General features: G+C 34.9%; 1 protein-coding gene across 1 annotated transcript; it reads right to left on the bottom strand.

The window, feature by feature from the left end:
• On the bottom strand, window positions 1–27,973 carry LOC145786502 (uncharacterized). The gene is given in 9 exon segments (XM_082598170.1): window positions 1–2,267; window positions 4,757–5,112; window positions 8,112–8,999; window positions 18,475–19,222; window positions 20,532–20,971; window positions 21,341–21,539; window positions 22,889–23,040; window positions 23,628–23,783; window positions 26,764–27,973. Coding segments are annotated over 9 exon segments (4,605 nt in total). The 5' UTR covers window positions 27,419–27,973; the 3' UTR covers window positions 1–1,256.
• Window positions 27,974–27,982: the final 9 nt, after the last annotated feature.

Raw genomic sequence — 27,982 nt, 5'->3', positions numbered from 1 at the left:
ACAAACAACAAACTATGAAAAGGTCAATAGTGGTTAACAATAGAAATGTTCATATTGAAAAACAACACAAGTAAACATTCTACATTTATAAAAGCGCAAAGAATGCTAACAAAAGTGTAAACTCAAAATTGCACAAGATGATGCCACGACAATCGACTGACATGCCATGTAGGTGCACAATTATAATCGTTTGGTTAAACTTGTCGATTTTCAGTCTAAGTAATTGTTTTCAGAATTAGAGGAAAAATCTTGAAGCTCTGGAATTAGCTGACTTCAGTAAAAATCGATGTCAGTGTTCACATGTATAAGAGTTTTCATGAAAACAAATCGTCATTTGACATTTCAACCAAATAAAAGTATCTCTTAATATTTATTCATCAAAATAACACAATGACAAATAAATATAAATTATGTAAATCAAGAAAATGAAATATCTTCAGACAGGTATGAAACCCACAACAATGCTTGATATGAACGACTCGGTTACATGTCATGCTCATTTTGATTAAGCTTAACTGAAGATGATCTTGCTGCAAGCTGAACCAAATCGATCTTTAGCTGTTTATGATGGAACTGACTGGTGTGAAAATAAATTATTTGTATAAATTATGTGAAAAAGTGAATAAGGGAGCAAATAAGAGTTGTGTTGTATAATGTATATTCACGGTTGTGAATAAAAGAACGTTCTTCCAGGCTATCAGAACAAGGCTGAGTACTCACTAGTACTACAGCGAGCAATTCCGATTCTCTACCCATAACGATGTAGCTTCCACAGTAGCTATTTACAACATATTGATGACGAATTCGTGATGCAATAATGACGATTCCAGCCTCATAGGCGAAAGTAGCCATTTAGATCAAACAATAAATTAGTGATGCGATAATGACGATCCCAGCCTTATAGGAGAAACACGGTGTCTATCACTAACAACAGTAACAAAAACGATGCATTAATATAGGTGATCTTTCATAAGAGTGAATCATTTGCTGAGCTTTTAAAGTACGCGAAAGTGTAAATAAGGTTCCTCATTCATCCCATTTATATGGTCTTTCACCAGAGTGAATGACCAAATGACTTTTCAAATTACCCAATCGTTTAAATGATTTCTCACATTCATCAAATTTATATGGTCTTTCATCAGAATGAATTATCAAATGAGTTTTCAAGTGACCCAATTGTCCAAATGATTTTCCACATTCATCACATTTATACTGTCTTTCGCCAGAGTGAATGATGTGATGAGATTCTAAATAACTCAATTTTGTAAATTTGATTTTCCACATTCATCACATTTATATGGTCTTCCACCAAAGTGAATCATTTGGTGAGCTTTTAAAGTATGCGAAAGTGTGAATGATTTTCCACATTCATCACATTTATACAATCTTTCGCCCGAATGAATGATGTGATATTTTAAATGACTCAACTTTGTAAATAATTTTCCACATACATCACATTTATATGGTTTTTCACCAGAATGAATCATCAGGTGAGTTTTTAAAGTACTTAATCGTGTAAATGATTTCCCACACTCATCACATTGATATGGTCTTTCACCAGAATGAATTAACAAATGAGTTTTCAAACTACTCGAATGTAAAAATGATTTTCCACATTCCTCACATTTATATGGTCTTTCGCCAGAATGAACTAACTGATGAGATTTTAAATGACTCAAATGTGTGAATGACTTTCCACACAAATTACAGCCATTTGTTTTTTTACCGGAATGAATTACTAGATGAGTTTTCAAGTTACCTAATTGAGTAAATGATTTTCCACATTCATCACATTTATATGGTCTTTCACCAGAATGAATTATCAGATGACTTTTCAAATTACTAGAATGTAAATAAGATTTTCCACATTCATCACATTTATACGGTCTTTCGCCAGTATGAACTAACAAATGAGGTTTTAAATGACTCAATTGTGTAAATGATTTTCCACATTTATCACATTTATATGGTCTTTTACCAGAGTGAATCATCAGGTGAGTTCTTAAAGTACTAGATTGTGTAAATGATTTTCCACATTCATCACATTTATACGGTCTTTCACCGGAATGAATTACTCGATGAGTTTTCAAGTTATTTGATTGTGTAAATGATTTTCCACAATCATAACATTTATATGGTCTTTCACCAGAGTGAGTGAAATTATGGCGTTTCAAATTAGTGACCTGTGAAAATGACTTTCCACATAAATCACATTTGTATGGCTTTACACCAGTATGACTTCTCTTATGAGTTTTCAATTTAGATTTACAATGAAAACTCTTGTCACAAACGTTACACTGACAACATTTTTCATTGGTTGTTTGCAAATCATTTTCTTTGTAGTTATTGAGACACAAACTAAGATTTGTATTCGACTCTTGTTGATGATACAAACATGGATCAGATTCCTTGGTGGCTTGACAACCATCTGAACTATCCACTACGTGTTCTTGGTTGTTGATTCTATATGGTTCACAATCTTCAAGTATTTCAAGCTTTACTGGAATTGCTTCACTTTGATTCATGTTAAAAGGTGGAGTGAATAATTGATTTCTGTTAGTGATGCATTAGTTGACTAAACAAAATCAGTTCTATAATGCTATGGAATATATTACTATGGAATATATTACAGGATAAACAACCTATAACCTAAAACACAGGCAACAAATTGTGAGAAGGTCAAAAATGGTTAACGATAGGAATGTTCATATTGAAAAACAACACAGATGAATAATTGAATATTCTATATTTATAAAAGCACAAAGAATGCTCACAAAAGTGTAAACTCAAAATTGCACAAATTGATGCACGTTAATCGACTGACATGACATGTGGGTTCACAATTAGTAAATTAGAATCGTTTAGTTAAAATGAAAATCTGACACATTTAAGTAATTGTTTTTAGAATTAGGGAATTCTCGCCGCTTTTGAATTCGCTGACTTCAGTAAAAAATCGATGTCAGTGTTCACATGTATAAGGGTTTTCATGAAAACAAATTGTCATTTGACATTTCAAATGCAAATGATTTTCCACATCGAACATTCTTCCTGGTTATCAGCACAAGCCTTAGTACTCACTAGTACAGCGAGCAATTGCGGTTCACTAACCATAACGGTGTAGCTTCCATGGTAGCCATTTAGACCAGTGGTCTCCAACCTTTTTAAGAAGCGACCCCAATTTAAATGAAAATGAAATCAGCATTTACATGCGACCCCATTTTGTTTTCCGATACGGAGAAAAATATTTCAAGTAATGCTGAAACTAAATAATAAGAGTAAGTACGCGCAATTACAGAGAAATGTGGCTACACAAAAGTATTCCAAAATAACTGTTTTTTTGGTCTCTTTTTTTCCAGTCATGATTTTCACAACTTCCTTCAATACTGGCAGCAGCATTTTTTCTCCAATTGTATGGGCTTTCTTTTGCTTTGCAATCTGATAAGAGGCGACATACGAAGAATAAACAGCAGCTTTATTTACCGCTGTAAATGCTTTCATCACACTTGCTTGTGACGCAAGAGATTGCAATTTACGTTTAAAAAAAAATCAGATGGTTTATCCACGCAGCCTGGATGATTTTTTTTAAAATGACGTTTAATTTCATCGATTCTTTTGCTAGAATTTTAAGACAGATCACACACTTTGGTTTGCCATTAAATTCAGTGAAACCAAGTTTTAAAAAAGCCTCGTCATACTGATCTTTTTCTGGTCTTATTTTGCTGCCATTTTTGTATATTATTTAGCTATACTTGGTACTGTAACTACAAATTACCACTACTAGCTGCAAATAAACCGTAAACAGCCGGTGAAATGTCTGCACACTACACCAGTCCTGCATAAATAACTATTCGCACGTTCTGGAGTCACCTTGAATAATAAAAAGTTAGTCTAAACTAGCATCGTCAATGCTTTTGATCTGTGTCCTACTTGTCGCAACTATTGCGTTTTTGATTAATGCACCACAATGGTTTAATTGTGATGCGAGGTAGCTGTACTCCAAGGAGTCCAAAACACAGGCAAAGGTTGCGAACTAGAAGTAGAACAAAAAAAATTTTTGAAAAAGTATCAGTCTTTTTTTCGGTAATAAATTGAAACGATAATAAATTGAATATGGTGAGTTGTGGCGACCCCAGGAAAAGTTAAGGCGACCCCACTCGGGGTCGCGACCCACAGGTTGGAGACCACTGATTTAGACCATACAACGAATTAGTGATGCGATAATGATGATCCTATCTTTATGGGCGAAACACGGTGTCTATCGCTGTTATTTCTTACTACAATCGGCAGCTACATAACAAAAAGGATACATTCATATGATCTTTCACCTGAGTAAATCATTACATGACTCTTCAAATTATCTAATAGTGCAAATGATTTTTTACAACGATTACCATCAAAGTGAATAACTGCATGATTATATACATTGATCAATTTTGAAAATGATTTTCGACATTATAAGGTCTTGCAGGAAAGTGAATTAGGTGATGAGGTTTTAAATGACTCAATTGTGTAAATGATTTTCCACACACATCACATTTATATGGTTTTTCACCAGTGTGAATCATCAGGTGAGCTTTTAAATTACTCAATCGTGTAAATGATTTCTACACACATAACATTTATTTGTTTTTTTACCAGAATGAATTACTAAATGAGTTTTCCAGTTACCTAAGTGTGTAAATGATTTTCCACATTCATCACATTAATATGGTCTTTCACCAGAATGAATAATTAAATGAGTTTTCAAGTGACCCAGTTGTCCAAATGATTTTCCACATTCTTCACATTTATATGGTCTTTTGCCAGAGTGAATCATCAGGTGAGTTTTTAAAGTACTGGAGTGTGTAAATGATTTTCGACATTCCTCACACTTACATGGTCTTTCGCCAGAGTGAACTACCCGATGGGTTTTCAAGTTATTCAATTGTGTAAATGATTTTCCACAATCATTACACTTGTATGGCGTTTCACCAGTGTGAGTGAACTTATGGCGTTTCAAATTAGTAACCTGTGAAAAGGATTTTCCACATAAATCACACTTACATGGCTTTTCGCTAGTGTGACGTCTCTCATGAGTTTTCAATTTGGATTTACAATTGAAATTCTTGCCACCAAAGTTACACTGACAACATTTTTCGTTGGTTGTTTGCAAATCATTTTCTTTGTAGTTATTCAGACACAAACCAAGATTTGCATGCGACTCTTGTTGATGATACAAACATGGATCAGATTCCTTGGTGGCTTGACAACCATCTGAATCATGCACTGCGTGTTCTTGATTGTTGATTCTATATGGTTCATAATCTTCAAGTACGTCAAGCTTTACTGGAATTGATTCACTTTGATTCATGTTAAAAGGTGGAGTGAATAATTGATTTCTGTTAGTGATGCATTAGTTGACTAAACAAAAGCATTTATGAAAGCACAAAGAATGCTCACAAAAGTGTAAACTCAAAATTGCACAAAATGATGCACGACAATCGACTGACATGACATGTGGGTTCACAATTAGTACATTATAATCGTTTAGTTAGAATGAAAATCGACACGTTTAAGCAATTGTTTTCAGAATTAGTGGAGAAATCTTGAAGCTCTGAAATTAGCTGACTTCAGTAAAAAATCGATGTCAGTGCTCACATACAATAAGGGTTTTTATGAGAACAAATCGTCATTTGACATTTCAAATTAGTAACTAGGGAATTTTTTTTTGTATAATATCAATCATATTCCTATGGCTTTCCACCTATTTCGCAAATGATTAACCATATTCATCACATTTATATGGTTTTACTGAGCAGCGCAGAGATAATTTGCAAGACAAAATGCAGAATACTTTATTTAGTTTCGGCTTATTGTCAAACAGAAATAGACCTTGAGAGGAATCCGACAAAAATGCAAATACAATTTGGCTGATCATGTTTTGCAAAAATAGCTTTCCTTCCAAGATCCTTAATGATGTGGTCTGTCTGATTTGGGAGAATGAAGCAATTTGCACATTCTTTGATTATTGGTTGACTTTTCACTAGTTTCTTGAATGCCATCTTCTTCCCGATACCAAATATCCTTGACGTTGAATCGCAACCGGTAAATGCATGAATGAAGAGGAGCTGTGAGCATATGTCTGGTCTGATGATTGCTTTCAGTTTGTTGATGTCGTATATCTTCGTTGCGTAAGCTTTGTCGGAGCGGAAGTAAAGGTCTTTAATGTCTGGGTCAGTAATCAGTATCAGCATAGTGTAATAACAATATTAAAAGGTATGTGTCTTCACCAATTAAAGTCGTACTATGTCGATGAGAGCTGTCCATCTGCCGTCTTGACGATGTCAACATCTGCATCACCTGGTGTGTTGATCACATTGCAGCTTCTTTTCCTCATTGATCAGAAATTAGATAAATTAATCCTTCCTTGTTGGAAGCTCGAGACAAGAACTGCTCCTCCTTTCCAACGAACTCGGTGTCTGCAGTAAAGTGAACAACCATGTGGACGTTCATGCTGTGTCTTTGATGGATATTGTCTTTGATAGACGGACCACCATGTCCATCAAAGACCACCCTTGCTAAGAGATAATGACAAATGGTAAAACTGTATGCGATTGTGCAATAGACCTATAATTGTCTCCAGCTTTCCATGGCACTCAATGCAACAAAACCCTCCATCAAGGACGTAGTGATCGGTTTTCGGGGCAGATTCTTTCCAGAGACGCCGCAATGATTTTTGACTGAGGAGGCAGGATTATTCCTATGGCTTTACATGAGAGTGAATCATCTTATGACGCTTTAAATTGCTAACACACAAAAACAGTTTTTCACATACATCACATTTATTCGGCTTTTCACCAGAATGAATGAGGACATGATCTTTGAAGTTACTGATAAAACAAAAGCTTGTCTTCTATTTCTATTTTACAGAAAGTAATGTGACACAAGCATCACCAACGAAAAACAAAATCACCAAACAAAAAAATATAACAGAAACATAATGATTAAACTAGCTTGTGGTGCTTCTAACGGCTAACTTGAGGAATAGACAAGTTGCATTCTATATTCATGAAAGCAGAAGGAATGTCCATGGAAGTGTAGTTCTGATCAAAGTAAAAACATCTCTTGCCACTGACAAACTAACACACAGTAAAAGTAGTTAGACAAATACACCAGCACTACAAACGAAAAACATACAAAACAAAACTGACATATAATAGTTCCACACAATTAAACAATGCATAATACAGCGAAATCAGACTAAAATCACTACAGCTAACTTGAAGTTTTACAGTTGAGAAGGAGCGATCTTCATGGCATCAGTACTGCCTGACGACTCACTATAGAACAGCGAGCATTGTGTTTCGCTAACCATACTAGTGTAGCTTCCACAGTCCACACTAGCCATCAAAACTTTTCCAAAAAACATGTGTTTCTCAGCAGTCGAGTGTAGCAAGAATGACAGCGATATTTTTTTATAGTTCCAGCAAAACTCTTATGTGAAGAAGGGAGCGTTCTTCCTGTCTATGAGCACAAGGCTGAGTACTCACTAGTACAGCCAACAACTGCGAACAATTCAACTAACCACGAACAATTCACTAACCATAACAGTGTAGCTTCCACGGTAGCCATTTAGACTGTACAGTGAATTAATTAGTGATGCAATAAGGACGATCCCAGGTAATGGGCGAAACACGGTGCCTATTGCTGTCAATTCTTCCTACAATCGTCTGCTGAATAACAAAAAGGATGCATTCATATGATCCTTCACCAGAGTGAATCGTTACATGCATTTTCAAATTATATCCAATCGTGGAAATGATTTTTCACAGTAATTAAAACATTAGGGATTTTCACCAAATTGAATTGTAAACTAGATTATCAATTCCATTAATCAATTTTGGAAATGAGTTTCCACATCATACGGTCTTGCAAGAAAGTGAATAAGTTGATGAGATTTTAAATGACTCAATTGTGTAAATGATTTTCCACATTCATCACATGGGTCATTCACCAGAGTGAATTACGAAATGACATTTCAAGTTACCCAATTGTGTAAATGATTTTCACCAGAATAAATTAACTGATGAGATTTTAAAGAAGTCAATTGTGTAAATGATCTTCCATTTTCCATTCATCACATTAATATGGTCTTTCATCAGAGTGAATCTTCAGGTGAGTTTTCAAAGTACTTGATTGTGTAAATGATTTCCCACATTCATCACATTTATATGGTCTTTCACCAGAATGAATTACTAAATGAGTTTTCAAATTACTCGAATGTAAAAATGATTTCCCACATTCATCACATTTATATGGTCTTTTGCCAGAGTGAATTAACTGATGAGATTTCAAATGACTTGATTGTGTAAATGATTTTCCACATTCATCACATTTATATGGTCTTTCACCAGAGTGAATTATCAGGTGAGTTTTTAAAGTACTTGATTGTGTAAATGATTTTCCACATTCATCACATTTATACGGTCTTTCACCAGAATGAATTACCAAATGAGTTTTCAAATTACTCGAATGTAAAAATGATTTCCCACATTCCTCACATTTGTATGGCCTTTCACCAGAGTGAATCTTCAGGTGAGTTTTTAAAGTTCTAGATTGTGTAAATGATTTTCCACATTCATCACATTTATATGGTCTTTCACCAGAATGAATTAATAAATGACTTTTTAAAGTACTTGATTGTGTAAATGATTTCCCACATTCATCACATTTATATGGTCTTTCACCAGAATGAATTAACTGATGAGATTTTAAATAACTCAATTGTGTAAATGATTTTCCACATTCATCACATTTATATGGTCTTTCACCAGAGTGAATTATCAGGTGAGTTTTTAAAGTACCTGATTGTGTAAATGATTTTCCACATTCATCACATTTATACCGTCTTTCCCCAGAGTGAATTACTATATGAGTTTTCAAGTTACTCAATTGTGCAAATGATTTTCCACATACATCACATTTATATGGTTTTGCACCAGAATGAATTATCAGGTGAGCTTTCAAATAATCCAATCGTGCGAATGATTTGCCACATTCATCACATTTGTATGCCTTTTCACCAGAGTGAGTGAGCTTATGGTGTTTCAAAGAACTAACATATAAAAAGGACTTTTCACATAAATCACATTTAAACTTTTCCCCAGTGTGAATTTGCAGATGAGTTTGCAATTGGGACTTATATTTAAATTTCTCATCACAAAAACTGCATTGAAGAAGTTTTCTGTGATGGATTAAATGATAAATTTCCATGGTTGATTTGAAACCTGTAAAAAGACTATTACAGTCACTTCTGGTTTTGCTTGATTTGAGACAAGATTCTCCAGAACAATGCTCTGGAATTTCTAGCAAGTGTTCATTACTTGTTGTTTGCAAACAATTTGATTCCTTGGAACATAAACTAACATTAGCACCTAATTCTTCTTTATGATGCAAAGGTGTATCAGATTTCTTGGAATTCGAAGCGCAATTGAAATAATCCACCAAATGGTCTTGGCTGTTTAATTCATAGGATTCACTCATTTCAGGAACTTCAAACTTCACAGGAATTGTTTCATATTGATTCATATTCAAAGGTTTAATGTCACTTGAATTTTAATCAAAGTTTAATTATTATTGTTAAGTTGAAACTTGTTCTCATAAACTTTAGAAAACACCACAAACTATTAACAAGTCCTGATCAAACCAACAAGAAACAAACAATGAAGAGTTATGTGATGATTATTTATCAATCGTTACACGGGATGTACTAGTTGACCAAACAAAGTACCTTAAAAGTACAGCCTAAGACCTGAAACACAGATAACAATGAAAAATTCAATAATGGTTAACAGTAATAATGGTTAACAATACGATTAGCAATGTCATAACATATCGCAAGTTATATTCTATATTCATAAAAGCACAAACAATGCGCACAAAAATGAATTCCTAAAAAGTAGTATAATTAAGTTTCAAATTTTGCTTGATAAAAAAATTGCCTTTGACGTATAGCTTTTAATTTTCTGCTGATGTGTTTTTCAGTATGCGCCTGATGATTGTACCTTGCAGTACATGAAACCAATGGTACCGCAAACTTTTTGTAGTTGAATTAATAATGGTTTATATATATATATATCACACTTCCAAAATCTTGGGAGATTAACAGCGATTCTTACTTTTTTCACACAGTTAATCCATTTTCATGCTTCCAAGTTGTGCAATTGCAAGATCCAATTGAAGAAAATGCAGCAGCAAAATAAGCACTTAGTTAAGCGAAAAATTGTTCAAAATATCTTCGTGTTTCATTTACTAGCAGCAGGAGTTTAATCAGAAGAAACATCGCACCAAGACCTCTCCTCGGACTATTTTACTTGCTGTAAACACTCACACAGTCTTCGAAATTAGTATATTTTATTTCGGCAAAAACGTTGCCGAGGCCAAACTGCAAAAGTTGAAATTGCCCGGCAATTGCTGTGAATGTTTGTTATGAAAAAATTATACCAAAACTTGCAACCAAAACCAAAACATACCAAAAGTAGCGATAAAGCGAGCAACGCGATATGCATAATGTTATGGTAATTCACGTTAAATAACACACGGGGGGGGGGGGGGGAAGTAAGTTAATTTTGGGTTGATTCAACCTTTGAGTTAGCACAAATCGATTTAATTTTCCTGGCGGGTTATAATGTGTAACAATGCCCAATAAGACATCTACGTTTGTTTTTCATTAATTCGACATCTAGAGACGTTGAATTATAAAATAAAGTTAATTACTCAACCAGGTACCGGTAACAAATTAATAGTTCCCTGCAAGAAGATTACCTTGATTTACGTATACACTAACAGTGAAGGACTAGTAAGAATAGGAATATCAGATGCTGTATCGGAGGATGAGGTTGTCACGGGAACACTTGGACGCAAAATTGCCCGTTCATGAACGCGCGATGCCATATAATCGGAAGCATTCCGTTCATCCAGTTCAGTTCAGTTGTTTTTTTATTTCTGACCATCATATCCAAACAATACACATCAACATAGCAAAGGTCAAGAAAAAGGTAGAAGCGACAAAACGCGAACGTTAAAACGTGCTTGTGATCGAAGTAAGTTATTGAGTTGAAAAAAACTTGGCACGGTCGCAACACCTTCAGAAAAATTTAACACTTTGCTCCTCAAAGGGAGGCCAGATTTGGCCCCCCCCTCAAACTTCCTTTAATTATTTGAAGCACAGTAACGCCATGCACTTGGTTTTTCTTGACTTTTCCTAAAATTGCCAGGCGGATCTGATGATATTAAATTTGATGCTAAAAGTTGTGTAGTTTTCTTGTAAATTCAAGATTTTAGTGAATTTTTGCTATTTCTAGCTAACTTCCAGCAAAGCGTGAAATGGATTACATTGCGATAACAAGCCATAAGCTCATAATTGCTTCGTGCATTGATATGCGCGAGCAGAGAGAAGCATCCTCTTGCTTTCCTTTGTTTGGTTTGACCTCAATAATACAAAGCGCGTTATTTCTTATGCTACAAAGAAAAGCCAGTGATCGCAAAGCTGTTAATTAGAAACAATAATAGCAAACGTTTTTTGCGTTATCAGCTCTACAAAGAAGAATAGCAATCTACGATCAAGATAGTAGGCTATGGAGGCCACAAACTATTCAAAACAGTTGTTTCAAGCAGATAATATTCATTGACGAATAAAAAACGTTACAATAAGAAATCTTCTCTTGGGTAAAGACACGAAAACCTGGTTTCGAAATAAACGTTCTATGGAAATGCTCTCATTGACAAAACTTGCAATTGAGGAAATGTATCACTGCAAATGCTTTTTGGAGAAGCCGGAGAAATAGCGTTTTTGCAAACAGTAATTGTGAGATACACTCAAAATTGTGAGATAGGCTCCATTTACACGTATAGCAGCTAACTCGATGGCGTCCCTTCCCTGCTTTATGTCGCCTACTTGTTGTTATGTCCTGTATTTTTGTTTCACAGTGCACTGTGTTTTGTTCCAAAGAGCGCAAAATAAAGATGATAATGCCTCATCTACATTACAAAATATTTTGTAATGTACAAACAAAATGTACAATGTACATAATGTACATTACAAAATATTTTGTAATGTAGACGAGGCATAAAGTTAGGCGTCACATAAGACAAACAACAAATCAGCTTTCTTCTTCATTGATTCAACATCTGAATACGTTGCCCCAATGTATAAGAGGCCGGCTATTGTGAAGACCCGCCATTTATAAACGATCCGATTATACCAAAAGTGGGACAAACTAGTGAATCAAAGAATGAATAAACAATGCTGAGAAAACTAAATCTAAATGACGAACAATACCGATGTCTTCATTTATCTTGGAAAAATGCTGCCTAAACTTATCAACAAAAAATACCGTAAATAACGGCAAGGATCCCGAAAGCAGAATTTGCTCGACTTTGGCATGAATTTAGTCAGACATCTACAGTAATAATTCTACACATACAATAACAGGCTCTCAACAGCTGTAAGATACATAATAATCAACCTGGTTCTGGACGATTTGTGTAACAGTTTAGTGGAAGACACTACTTGAAATGATGCACCACACAAAAGATTTTCAATGAAGACTGAGTCTAAAAACCGATGTGGATTGTGCTGCACAATAACTTCAAGTTTAGGACAGAAGAGGCAGAAAATATCACGATAAAAATAAAGACCTTGTGGGAAATTTTCGAGAATCATAACACGATGCAAATACCATAAACGCGTAGTTTGCATGCTGCTCTAAGCTGGCCGGCAACCACAAAGGTATACAACACAGGCAATTTATAATTCGATAACAGCGCAATAAACATTATAAATACGTAAACCGACAATTTTCTTTTACAAACGTTTTACGTCTAATAGTAAATTTTCCCCCAACAATTTTTTGTGAAGCGCTTGCAAACCACGGTTTTGTAAAATAATTCATCATTATTATTTTTTACTTCTCGGATATTGTAAAACGTCATCAGCAAAATCACAAAAAATTTTTCATTACTTCAATGTAGTAGGCCTCAGAATTTTTTATAGAATTGTAGCCACGTTGTTTCAACAAAGAAGCCATTTTTTGGCAATATAAAGTTATAGAAAATAATTTGCAATCATGCAAATGGTTGGAAAGAATCTAGGAAGTCTTCTCACAATCTGGCACAAAGTGATTATGTTTATTGTATCTCTGTAAAATGTTTTACGACAAACTTTGAAGCTTCGTTATAATCATTCTTATCTTTGAAGTCAAAAGTTAATTTTTTTTTGGCCAGAAACATAATCACTGCCTTGCTGATGTTGTCGCCTTTACGCGTATTTTTTGTGCTTCAAACAATAAGGACCCAGTTAGCAATCCAGTCTATTTTCATTGATTCAACATTTGTAAACGTTAAATTTATGTAGATTTGCTGACTGTGGGTTATTTCACATTTCCTTTGTTTACGCATGTTCCTCAATTCGCTGTTGCATTGTTTCGACGCTGGAGGACTAAAAATGTATTTTCAAATTGATTGACGCAATCTTCAATAAAAGTGGGCTTCGAACTTAGCTTTGTTGATGTAAATGCTGTATTTTTTGTGGATGTAATTTATGAGTCATGTTTATAAACACCCGTAAGCGAAATGACTTATGATGGAGCCTGCATGATATTTGTGATGCGACTTGACACAAATCCACAATTTCAAAAGCACCTAATTTGAACTTAGAAATTTCAGATAATTTCAACAACTTGTTCAATTGTCTTCTCTCTACTAAAAATATTCATACTACAAACTCAATTGTAGACCTAAAATACACAAACGAAGATGTAAACAGCTATTCAAGCAGGCTAAGGTGTTACTTATGAGAAATTTGGTTCCATAAAACTAGAAGCTAGCCATGAGTTTCGGAATGCATTAGTTTAGGACAAAAATGTAAGACAACAAACGCAGTTTTGTTTTTTTTTCAAATTCGTGTAACAATATTATTCTGATTGTAACTATTTTAGAATCAGTGAGTAGCTTACAATAAGATTTGCTCGCAAATCTTTACCAATGCAATGATTCGGCACACCGCACACACACTTCGTGCAGTCGATTGAGCTCTTTGTTATTCAGAACTTTGCATGAAATCGGATTAGCATGGTAATTAAATAGCGGCAAGATAAATCAAAATTGTCGTTTTTGGGTACCTTTGCAAAAATTGAAATATCAAGTTTAACATATAAAATTTTAAAATAATGACTTTTCAAACTTATAGACAAACGATTTGTTTTCACACTAGTGCAACTTCTGTTGAAATATCACCAGCGGATAACACGTAACAGCCGATTGAATTTGATCCAAAAACGGCCCCCCCTTGAGCAGTTAACTTCCAAAAAAACGTTGAAAAGCAAAGGGTTAAGATATAAAGGGAAAATAAAAAAATAAAAAATGTTACAAAACAAATAAACATATATAGGCTATAACTTTATTAGCCTACATAACTTTAGCTGATATATTGAAGATTTGTATGGACAGTTGCTATGAAGATCGGCCATGGTGCGTTATCAAGAGTGCTGATGGTCGTAAGGGGAACACGTCTTGATGCGTTTAGCTCATAGCAAAGAGCAAGGCAGGCAAAGAAAACCCCACAAAGAAATCCTACCACGGGCAAAGCCATTTCAAGCGCAACGCACCAGGCCTTGCACGACTCACAAAATAGATAGGCTATAACTTGACGACATGAAATAATGACAAAAAACAAATAAAACAAACTAGCAAAAAACAACATCATCATCTTGCGGAAATTCAATTATACCCATGGAAGTTATGTCTTATAGATATCAAGCGTGCTTTGATAAAAGTTGCGTTGATAAAGCGATAATTTTAGACCCCTGTCAGCTAAACTCGCCACTTCCACACCGATTCAACGTTGGCTAACGTTGAATTAATGCAAATTTCGTACTACTTTTTTAACTTGACCAGTAGCTTCTCTAATTCTTATTTGTATCCATCATAAAACTCTTTACAAATTTTGCAAAATACCACCCTAACTTTTCCTTTTGTTCCCCCTGTTTGATAACCTACTATAGGTAAATTCCACTTTTTAACTTCTTCAACATGATTCGTATAAGCCAGTATTTACAAGGTTGCATACTTTTTACAGTTCACAAGAGCATTGTCAGCGCATAAAACAGCTTGCCTAATGCTCTAGATTACCACCGTGTGACAGGATGAAGAAGCGCATAAAATTTCATTTGATTAAACTAAGCATACGGCAATTGCCGCCGCAATCAAAGGTTTGTTGATTTGGTGATGGTAATTTTTTTGGTAAAGATGGTAAATTTGGGCCCTATTATACAAATTTGGGCCCTAACTACAATGAAACATCTCTAAAAACAAAGTTAAAATGCGATAACGTTAGTAACATGATCTGCAGAAATGTATTTAACATATAACAGGTTTGATGCAATTGAATATATGAATTCAAAAAGGGCCCAATTGCCACAAAGTGTTTTTGGCACAACTGTTTTGATCATTTTCATTTGTGGTGAAACTTCGATAATGATTATATGCTTAAACATACTGGTAAGAAGCATCATGCCTAAAAAGTTCACTCAGTGAGGATTCTGTGGAGAAACCATAAAGAAGTTGAAGTAATGTAGTTGGGCCCATTTCAAAATTGCTGTAGGCCCAATTGCTGTAGTTGGGCCCATTTAAAAATCAATGTAAAAATGATAGGGTATTTTTTATGTGTTTACCGATAGGTTTGAAAAATTTGGCTGTTTTTTTTAAAGTATCATTTAGTTTACAGTAGAAGACATTGAAAGAAATCGGAAATCACAAATAGTTAAATAAAAAAACAAAACTGGAGGGCCCTTTTGAATTCACATATTCAATTTCTTTTCATTGAAAGAAATCGGAAAGCACAAAAAGTAAAATAAAAAAAATGGGGTGAGGCCCTTTGTGAATTCACAAATTCAATTTATTTTCACCAATAAAAGTGTTTTGTTTTAAAAAATTGTTAGGTGTAAGCAAAATAGCATTTCAGATAGTTTAACTATCATTTCATTTTTAACATTTACATACAATACCATAATTATAAATATCCTTGACTAGTGATGTTGCCAGCAGGAAAAACCTGTCCTGTATTTTTAGCAGAAACGTTCGTCTGCATTTACTTTTTCTGAATAGGCCTATATGCACATGAAATTGCTCTTATCTTCAAAAACCTTATAAGCCTGGCTATCACATGTTGTACGGTACAAATCAAAAATTATTCTTAACACAAGGACCTGTTTATTCTTGCCACTATAACCTAGGCTACCATACCCTAAAAACTTTAATTAGACTTGAATGCCTGCATAAAATTATGAAAGCTTTGCCTTGGAATGAAATAATGTTGAATAAAAATAATTGAACACCTGATCCTCAAAACGCTTTACATTGCTTTTGTTTTTGTTTACAATTACAATGTTTTTACCTTGGTTGACAGAACAAGTAATGTTGTCAAATAAAAAATAAAAATGGGAAAAACAATAATGTTACCAGATGACCAAATCTGAATGAAAATTAATAATTTCTACAGTTTTGGTTTTATCTGCGCGGCACTGGGCGGCAAAGTTCAAACAGTCAAAATTTTGTACGATGGTATTACCGCGTCGTGACCGATATGCTTGATATGTTCCATTGCCAGTATTTTTTTTATTAGAAATGGTTGACACTTTTGGCATTCATTCCGAGCAAAGGTGTAGCTAAGAAATGATAGACCTGTGTTTGCGGTTACTTACACTTGTGTTGTTTTCTAAACTAGTGAGAAAGTCTATTGAAACGAACCACATTTCCATGTCGGTGCAGTGAAAATATACACAATATTATAGGTCTGCTTGACGATAGAGGGCCCACAATTATTCTGGTCCCGGGGCCCACAAAGGGTTTAACACAGCACTGGTTTCAAGGATCAGTTAATAAACTCTGCTAGTTCAAATTCAAATGTAGCATATATTTTGCTAGTGTTTCCAGTATGAAATTGAAATGAGCTCAATTTCCAATCTGTTAGAGAGATTTTTCATGCAATAATTTTTGTAACAAGTATAAGAGTGTTCCACTGTTCATACTTTTGTTTTGTTTTATTATCTTTATCCTGCATTGCAGGAAAGCGGACTTGAGCGCTATGCATCGGTGTTTAACAAAGAGTTTAACACAGCACTGGTTTCAAGGATCAGTTAATAAACTCTGCTAGTTCAAATTCAAATGTAGCATATATTTTGCTAGTGTTTCCAGTATGAAATTGAAATGAGCTCAATTTCCAATCTGTTAGAGAGACTTTCATCCAATAATTTTTGTAACAAGTATAAGAGTGTTCAACTGTTCATACTTTTGTTTTGTTTTATTATCTTTATCCTGCATTGCAGGAAAGCGGACTTGAGCGCTATGCATCGGTGTACGCCTTCCGACGTACACCTGACCCACGCTGCAGCCGACTGCAATGTCTGTATCCGGTTGTCTACTCTAGGCTACTTATGACTTAAATTTGGTACTACCCATTACTCGAAATCGATCACTGGGTAGAGGCAATTATCGTAAAGTTTCTTGCCCAGAGAAACAACAGCAAGTGCGGGTGGCTGGAGTTGAACACGCAGGCTCTCGACTGCGAGCCCAACGCGCTAACCACTCGGCCACTGCTGCTCAGGCATACTGTTAGAAAGTTGTAGGTGAATTGGCTAAATTAATATTTATGAAGTTATAGTTTTGCTTGAACTATTTGTTAGCCCATATTTCATCATTCACAGAGACTACATGGCATTGCATTGAAAGCGATTGCCAAACGGGGCCCCTAAACTTAGCTGTGCCTCGGCCCCCGTGAGCCTTAATCAGGCCCTGAATAGCAGATAGCAATAGAAAAACAACACAGGTAAACAATAAACATTCTACATTTATGAAAGCGCAAAGATTGCTCACAAAAATGTAAACTCAAAATTGCACAAACTGATGCACAATAATCGATTGACATGACATGTGGGTTCACAATTAGAAAATTATAATGGTTTAGTGAAGTTTAAGTAATTGTTTTCAGAAATATAGGGAATTCTTGCAGCTCTGAAATGGCTGACTTCAGTAAAAACACGATGTCAGTGTTCACATGTATAAGGGTTTTCATGAAAATAAATCGTCGTTTGACATTTTAAATGCAAATATAATTTTCAACAGTGCGAATGATTTTTTTACAATAATTGCAATGTTATAGCGATTTAATATTTAAAGTAAATTACTAGATGATTATTTACATAAATCAATTTTGAAAAAGGTGTTCCACATTATACGATCTTGCAGGAAAGTGAATTAGTTGATGAGACTTTAAATGACTCAATTGTGTAAATGATTTTCTACATTCATCACATTTATATACTATTTCACCAGAATGAATCATCATGTGAGTTTTTAAAGTACTCAAATGTGCAAATGATTTTCCACACTCATCACATGTATACGGTCTTTCACCAGAGTGATGAATAACCAAATGACTTTTCAAGTTACCAAATCGTGTAAATGATTTCCCACATTCATCACATTTATATGGTCTTTCACCAGAATGAACTACCCAATAAGTTTTCAAATTACTCGAATGTAAAAATGACTTTTCACATTCATCACATTTATATGGTCTTTTACCAGAGTGAATTAACTGATGAGATTTTAAATGACTCATTTGTGTAAATGATTTTCCACACACATGACATTTATATGGTTTTTTACCAGAATGAATTACTAGATGAGTTTTCAAGTTGCCTAATTGTGTAAATGATTTTCCACATTCATCACATTTATATGGTCTTTCACCAGAGTGAATTAACAAATGACTTTTCAAATCACTCGACTGTAAATAAGTTTTTCCACATTCATCACATTTATACGGTCTTTCACCAGAATGAATTAACTGATGAGGTTTTAAATGACTCAATTGTGTAAATGATTTTCCACATTCATCACATTTATATGGTCTTTTGCCAGAGTGAATCATCAGGTGAGTTTTTAAATGACTCGATTGTGTAAATGATTTTCCACATTGATCACATTTATATGGTCTTTCACCAGAGTGAATCATCAGATGAGTTTTTAAACTACTCGATTGTGTAAATGATTTTCCACAATCATCACATTTATATGGCTTTTCACCAGAGTGAGTGAACTTATGGCGTGTCAAAGTAGTAACCTGTGAAAATGACTTTCCACATAAATCACATTTATATGGCTTTTCACCAGTGTGACTTCTCTCATGAGTTTTCAATGTGGACTCACAGTTGAAACTCTTGTTACAAAATTTACACCAACAACATTTTTATTGGTTGTTTGCAAATCATTTTCTTTGTAGTTATTGAGACACAAACTAAGATTTGTATTCGACTCTTGTTGATGATACAAACTTGGATCAGATTCCTCGGTGGCTTGACAACCATCTGAACCATCCACTACGTGTTCTTGGTTTTTAATTCTACATGGTTCACAATCTTCAAGTACTTCAAGCTTTACTGGAATTGCTTCACTTTGATTCATGTTAAAAGAGGGAGTGAATAATTGATTTCTGTTAGTGATGCATTAGTTGACCAAACAAAATCAGGTCTTTCATACTATGGAGTGTTATTACAGGGTAAACTATGAACAACCCATAAGCTGAAACACAGGCAACCAACTGTGAAAAAGTCAATAATGGTTAGCAATAGAAATGCTCATTATGAAAAGCAACACAGGTAAACATACTCCATTTATGAAAGCGCAAAGATTGCTCACAAAAATGTAAACTCAAAATTGCACATCACATTTATACTGTCTTTCGCCAGAGTGAATGATGTGATGAGATGCTAAATAACTCAATTTTGTAAATGATTTTCCACATTCATCACATTTATACAATCTTTCACCTGAATGAATGATGTGATGAGATTTTAAATGACTCAACTTTGTAAATAATTTTCCACATACATCACATTTAAATGCTCTTTCACCAGAGTGAATCATCAGATGAGTTTTTAAAGTACTCAATCGTGTAAATGATTTCCACATTTATATGGTCTTTCACCAGAATGAATTACCAAATGAGTTTTCAAACTACTCGAATGTAAAAATGATTTTCCACATTGATCACATTTATATGGTCTTTCGCCAGAGTGAATTACCTGATGAGATTTTAAATGACTCAAATTTGAAATCAATCGGTTATATTACATGGCTTTTCATCAGTATGAGTCATATTATGGTGATATAAAGCAATATGATGTGAAAATCACTTTCCAGATAAATCACACATACATAGCTTTTCACCAGTAGAAATAATCTAATGACATTTTAAAGTTTTAAAATATGAAAATATTTTTTTACATATATTAACAGCATTGATCATAGTATTGGTAAAATTGTGGAAATTAATACTACAAAGTTGGCGATACTTAAATATCAATAAAAATCTAATAACAAACTTTAACTTTTGGACAAGAACTAAGCTGATGGCTTTGCAAAACATGCTTTCGTATAAACATTTTCTTACAAAAATCACACTCATGTGGTCTTTTACCAGAGTGAATAACCAGATGAGTTTTCAAGTTACTCAATTGTGTAAATGATTTTCCACATTCATCACATTTATATGGTCTTACACCAGAGTGAATTACCATATGAATTTTCAAAGCACTCGGTTGTGCAAATGATTTTCCACATTCATCACATTTATATGGTCTTTCATCAGAATGAATAAGTAGGTGACTTTTCAAATCACCCAATCGCGCAAATGCTTTTCCACATTCATCACATTTATATGGTCTTTCATCAGAATGAATAAGCAGGTGATTTTTCAAATCACGCAATCGCGCAAATGCTTTTCCACATTCATCACATTTATATGGTCTTTCACCAGAATGAATAAGCAGGTAAGTTTTCAAGTTATTCAATCGTTTAAATGATTTTCGACATTCATCACATTTATATGGTCTTTCACCAGAATGAATAAGCAGGTGATTTTTCAAGTAATTCAATAGTTTAAATGATTTTCAACATTCATCACATTTATATGGTCTTTCACCACAGTGAATTAGGAGATGCGTTTTCAAGTTACTCAATTGTGAAAATGATTTTCCACAATCATCACACTTATATGGCTTTTCACCAGAGTGAGTGAACTTATGACGTTTCAAAGTAGTAACCTGTGAAAATTACTTTCGACATAAATTGCACTTGTATGGCTTTTCACCCCAGTGAATTGACTGATGCTGATTTAAATTACTATGTTGTGCAAATGACTTTCCACATAAATCACACTTGTATGGATTTTCACCAATCTGACTTCTCTCATGCATTTTCAATTTGGATTTACAACTGAAACTCTTGTCACAAAAGTTACGTTGATAACATGCTTCATTGGTTGTATGCAAATCATTTTCTTTGTAGTTATTGAGACACAAACTAAGATTTGCATTCGACTCTTGTTGATGATACAAACATGGATCAGATTCCTTGATGGCTTGAAAACCATCTGAACCATCAACTACATGCTCTTGATTGTTGATTCTATATGGTTCACAATCTTCAAGTACTTCAAGCTTTACAGGGATAGCTTCACTTTGATTCATGTTAAAAGGTGGAGTGAATAATTGATGTCACTTAGAGATGGATTAGTTGACCACACAAAATCATTTTTTTCTTCTTCGTTTTTATTTTATACTTTGGAAAATATTATAGCGTAAATAACGTACAACCTGAAACACAGGCAATAAACTGTGAAAAACTCAATAGTAGTTAACAGTAGGATTAGTTAAATTAAAAAAAACTCAGGTAAAGATTCTCCATTTATGTAAGCACAAAAATGCTCACAAAAGTGTAAACTCAAAATGATGCACGACAATCGTGACAGACTGACATGTGAGTTCACAAATAGTAGATTATAACGGTTTAGTTAGACTGAAAATCAAAAATTTTAAGTAAATGCTTTCAGAATTCATGACACTTTAAAGTTTTCGAATATGAAAATAATTTTTTTACATACATCACATCAACAGCATTGGTGATAGTATTGGTAAAATTGTGCAAATTAATTTTCCAAAATTGGCGATACTGAAATATTAATAAACATCTAGCAACAAACTTTAACTTTTGGACAAAAACTAAGCTTATGGCTTTGCAAAACATGCTTCGTAAAAGCGTTTTTATACAAAAATCACACTCGTATGATCTTTAAGCAGAGTGTATTTTCTGATGGGTTTCCAAGCTGCTCAATTGTGTGAATAATTTTCCAAATTAATCATGTTTATATGGTTCTTCACCAGACCTTTTAAAGTACTCGATTATGCAAATGATTTTTCACATTCGTCACATTTATATGGTCGTTTACCACAGTGAATTACCACATGACCTTTTAAAGTACTCGATTGTGCATACTATTTTCCACATTGATATGGTCTTTCTCCAGTGTGTATTACCAGATGAGTTTTCAAGTTATTCAATCGTTTAAATGATTTTCCACATTCATCACATTGAATGTGGAAAATCGCGGGCCACACACGTTTCAAAATTGGAACTCGCAGGCCGCACTATTCTTCTTTGCGTGCCGCATTTGGCTCAAAAGCCGACGGTTGCACACCCTTGACCTATAATTATCAGTGATGATATTGGTTAATATGTGCGGAACTAATAATTCAAAACATGTCAAAACGGCAATACTGATATATCAGTGAACCTCTAGTCACAAACAGTAAATTGTTTACAAGAAGTTAGTTGATGGCGTTGCAAAACATGTTTTCGTGAAAATGATTTTTTACAAAAACCACATTTATGTGGTCTTTCACCAGAGTGAATTACCTGATGAGCTTTCAAGCTACTGAATTGTGAACAGCATCGAGAACAGCATCAAGGAGACACTTCGACATGACTATCTGGAGCTGGCAGAACTGACACTGCTATTTCTTGGAGGGACCGTCCCTGCCAGACGAAGATCCATCACCATCAAAGCGCCTGGGGCATTCCACCACGCCCGTTGGATTAGCAAGACTTTGTACACGTTTAAGGTGGCACTCTTCCGATACCAGCTTGGGGATGTATATGCTCCTGAAGAATTGGAAGACATCACCACTCACCAGTCTTGCTGTACTCTTGGCAATCTTCTACACGAAAGCATAGTTAACGTGCACAAGTGCTGCCGATGCACCATCGAATGACGTGGCACTAATGAAGAACCTCCTCAAGGCAGAGGACAGTATCAGCAAAGACCCAATGAAGTGGCCTGCCAAATTTCTCTCCTTTGTTGTTCTGGCCAGACAGAAGCTACAAAACCATATGTGGTATCTCTCAGAGAGATTGGTCTCTTTGGCACTGTTCTCGGAACGAACATCATCTGACAAACAGACGATGAGAAAGGCTATATTGATTGCTGAGGTACCATGACGTACGCAGACAGACAGTACACAGACAAGAAAACAGAAGATGCAAGCCTCACATCAATTGGGCACAAAAGCCCTCAAAGACTTCATTGAACATGACTCTTGGAGCATGTTTGAGCTCTTGAATATTGACTCCAGATTTGTCAAGCTCCCTATTGCACAATGGACCACCTCAGACAACTACCGTCATGGCAAGAAAGTTGTGGCCAACCTCCGTGTTGTCAATGACGCAGCAAAGCGGGCACTAGGACTCACCACAGATTTGAACACAAATAAAGCCTCCAAATCTGAAGAGCAGCTCCGCTCCAGGCACTATACAGAGTTGTGACGGGTGTCCGAGAGAAGGTGCATGGACAGGCAACGTCAACTGAGGTTGTGACAAAAAGTCACTGGCCTCCGTTTTGTACGGGACTAATATGAATGTTTATTGTATGAGTGTGTATTGATGTTACTTGGAAGTAATTGACTTCCATTAAGGTAGATTTCGGGATAACTAATTTTCATTTTGTTCAATAATTAACCATAAATGTGAAGAAAATATGTTTTTTTTATTTAAAAGTGGAATTAATTGTTTCATAGACATCGTGTATATGTTGTGAGAGAAGGGAGATTCTGTAATTGCTGTAGCCAGAGATATTGGGGTCTCCAGAGAGGCAATGTATCACCAAAATCTTTGCAATGAGTGAATATTTCACCTTTTTAATTGATAAATTGCCTCTCTTGAGACCCCAATATCTCTGGCTACAGCAATCAAAGAATCTCTCTTCTCTCACAAAGTCAAAGCACGAGGTTTTTCTTCCATTTGCTTCTTTTTTCGACCCATTTTAGATTTTGAAATTTTTATTGCAAGACCTCAAAACTTTGAAAAAATGAAACATATTGTGCGATTTCACCTCCCTTACTATTCACGAAGCTGGAAAGCAACACTACGCACGCAGAGCAATGGCTTTACGGCGAAGTGTTGCCAGAGAGTAGGTAATGATGTAACTATAAGCGTTTTTGTGACGCAATGTTTTTGGCGGGAACAGTAAGCTAAGAATTTCTACAGATTTTACATGTAAAGTTTTTTTTTGCCGACTGAATGTAAAGATTTTTTTGCCGGCACTGTAAAGTAAAAACATCGGTTAAGCGCATAGCATACCGCTTAAAAAAATAAGTCGGATAAAGTATGGAGCCGGAGCATGGAGCCGCTGTTTAAAAATTTATAGCTCCGGAGCCGGAGCTGGAGCTAGTGGATGAATGCTTGATAGCTCCGGAGCTGGAGCCGGAGCCTCTGTTTTTTTGCAGTGGCTCCCCAGCCCTGCTTTCACCAGAGTGAATTACCTTGTGAACTTTCATGTTACCCAATCATGCAAATGATTTTCCACATTCATCACATTTATACGATCTTTCACCAGAATGAATTACTAAATGAGTATTCAAATGACCTAATTGTCCAAATGATTTCCACATTCATCACATTTATACGGTCTTTCAATAAAGTGAACAACCGGGTGGACGCTCATGCCTCGTCTTTGATGGGTATTGTCTTTGATAGACGGACCACCATATCCATCAAAGACCACCCTTGCTAAGGGATAATGACGAATGGTAAAACTGCATGCGATTGTGCAATAGACCCATAACTGTCTCCAGCTTTCCATGGCACTCGATGCAACAAGAACCCTCCACCAAGGACGTAGTGATCGGTTTTCAAAAACCAAACAAAATCATTTTTTTGACCAAACAAAATCAGTTTTTTGCATACTATGAAATATACTACAGGGTAAACAACACATAACCTGAAAAACAGGCAACAAACTGTGAAAAAGTCAATGATGGTTTACAATAGGAATGTTCATATTGAAAAACAACACAGGTATATAAACATTCTACATTTATGAAAGCGCAACGAATGCTCACATAAGTGTAAACTCAAAATCGAACAAAGTGATGCACGACAATCGACTGACATGACATGTGGGTTCACAAATAGAAGATTATTATCGTTTAGTTAGACTGAAAATCGACAAGTTTAAGTAAGACATTGAATCGTTGTTAAAAAGGAGAACTAGGTCATTCAACATCCGAGGGAAAACACATGTCTTCATAGTTGAAAAATGTTCCCGCTGTGTGTTAGTGACTTTACACCCTCAATGGTGACATTGTAACGGTATAAATAATCGGGTTTTAAGAAAGGCAGTATGCAGCTGATACAATTTACTGAGCAGAGCAGAGATAATAAGCAAGACAAAATGCAGAAGAGTTTATTTGGTTTCGCTTTATCGTCAAACAGAAACAGACCTTGAGAGGAATCCGACAAAAATGCAAATACCATTTGGCTGATCATGTTTTGCAAAAACTATGCTTCTTTAGTAGCCTAATGTCCTTCACATTATTGAAATGCTTATTACTTTGCCGTCATTGTTTGCACATTTCTAACGATGCTTCCGTTGCTGAAAAGAATTTTAGGGGACTGGTGCACTTGTTCAAAATCAGTCACATTGGATGCACTCATGCGAATGTCGTTAGATAGTCCCGCAATGGATTACAATACTGATAAAGTAGTTATTAGTTACCTGGTACAACGATTCTATTGCATGATCTTGCCCAGACTTCAACAACGCTGACTGACCATGTTAGTATTGTTGCAAGTTCAATTCTATTTACTTGTGCTATTGTTACGTTTATTTTGTATTTAGGCCTCGAAGCACCTAAATTTGGCCACTTAGAAGGAGCTCCTAGTGAGCCAAAATCAAAATAACATAATGACAAATACATATAAATTATTGAATAAGGGAGTGAATCAGGTTTGTGTTGTTTATTCACGGTTGTGAACACGAAAGGCTGTCAGCACAAGGCTGACTACTCACTAGTACAGCGAGCAATTGCCATTTACTAACCATAACGGTGTAACTGTCACAGTAGCCATTTAGAACATACAATAAATTAGCGATGTGATAATAACAATCCCAGCTTCATGGGCGAAACACAGTGTCCATCGCTGCCAATTCTTGCTACAATCGGCTGCTAAGTAACAAAAAGGTTGCATTCATATGATCTTTTACCAGAGTGAATCATTACATTAATTTTGAAATTATTTAATCGTGCAAATGATTATTCACAAAACTTACATTACAGCATACCACCAAAGAGAATTACTTGATGATTATTTTACAGTAATCAATTTTTTAAATGATTTTTCACATTACATATGTACGGTCTTGCAGTAAAGTGATTAAGTTGATGAGACTTTAAATGAATCAATTGTGTAAATGATTCTGCACATACATCACATTCATATGCTCTTTCGCCAGAATAAATAACAAAAAGAGTTTTCAAGTGACCCAATTGCCGACATGAATTCTCATATTCATCACATTTATATGGCCTTTCATCAGAATGAATTAACTGATGAGTTTTAAAGTAGTCAATTGTGTAAATGATTTTCCACATTTATATGGTCTTTCGCCAGAGTGAATCGTCAGGTGAATTTTTAAAATTCTCAATCGTGTAAATGATTTTCCACATTCATCACATGTATATGGTCTTTCACCAGAGTGAATTATCATGTGACGTTTTAAGTTACTCAATTGAGTAAATGATTTTCCACATATATCACATTTATATGGCCTTTCACCGGAGTGAACTATCAGGTGAGTTTTTAAAGTACCAGATTGTGTAAATGATTTCCCACATTCATCACATTTATATGGTCTTTCACCAGAATGAATTACTAAATGAGTTTTCAAATCACTTGAACATAAAAATGATTTCCCACATTCATCACATTTGTATGGTCTTTTGCCAGAATGCTTTACTAAATGAGTTTTTAAACTACTAGAATGTAAAAAAAATTTCCTACATTCATCACATTTGTATGGTCTTTCTCCAGAATGAATTAACTGATGAGATTTTAAAGCAGGCAATTGTGTAAATGATTTTCCACATTCATCACATTTATATGGTGTTTCACCGAAATCAATTAACAAATGACATTTTAAAGTACTCGATTGTGTAAATGATTTCCCACATTTATACGGTCTTTCACCAGAGAGAATCATCATGTGAGATTTTAAAGTAGTCAATTGGGTAAATGATTTCCCACATTCTTCACATTTATATAGTGTTTCGCCAGTGTGAATGATGTGATGAGATTTTGAATGACTCAATTTTGTAAATGATTTTCCACATTCATCACATTTATGTGGTCTTTCACCAAAGTGAATCTTTAGGTGAGTTTTTAAAGTTCTCGATTGTTTAAATGATGTTCCACATTCATCACATTTATATGGTCTTTCATCAAAGTGAGTTACCCGATGACGTTTCAAGTTATGCAATTGTGTGAAAGATTTTCATCAATCCTCACATTTATACGGCTTTTCACCAAAGTGAGTGAACTCATGGCGATTCAAACTAGTAACCTGTGAAAATGACTTTCGACATAAATTGCACTTGTATGGCTTTTCTCCAGTGTGAGTAAACTTATGCTGAGTTAAACTACCACGCTGCGCAAACAACTTTCCACATAAATCACATTCGTATGACTTTTTGCCAGTGTGACTTCTTTCTTGAATTTTCAATTTGGATTTACAATTGAAATTGTCGTCAAAAAAGTTACACTGGCAACC

This window comes from Aplidium turbinatum, chromosome 2 (assembly GCF_918807975.1).
Source record: "Aplidium turbinatum chromosome 2, kaAplTurb1.1, whole genome shotgun sequence".
NCBI classification, from domain to species: Eukaryota; Metazoa; Chordata; class Ascidiacea; order Aplousobranchia; family Polyclinidae; genus Aplidium; species Aplidium turbinatum.
This window is presented reverse-complemented; position numbering and strand designations above follow the sequence as displayed.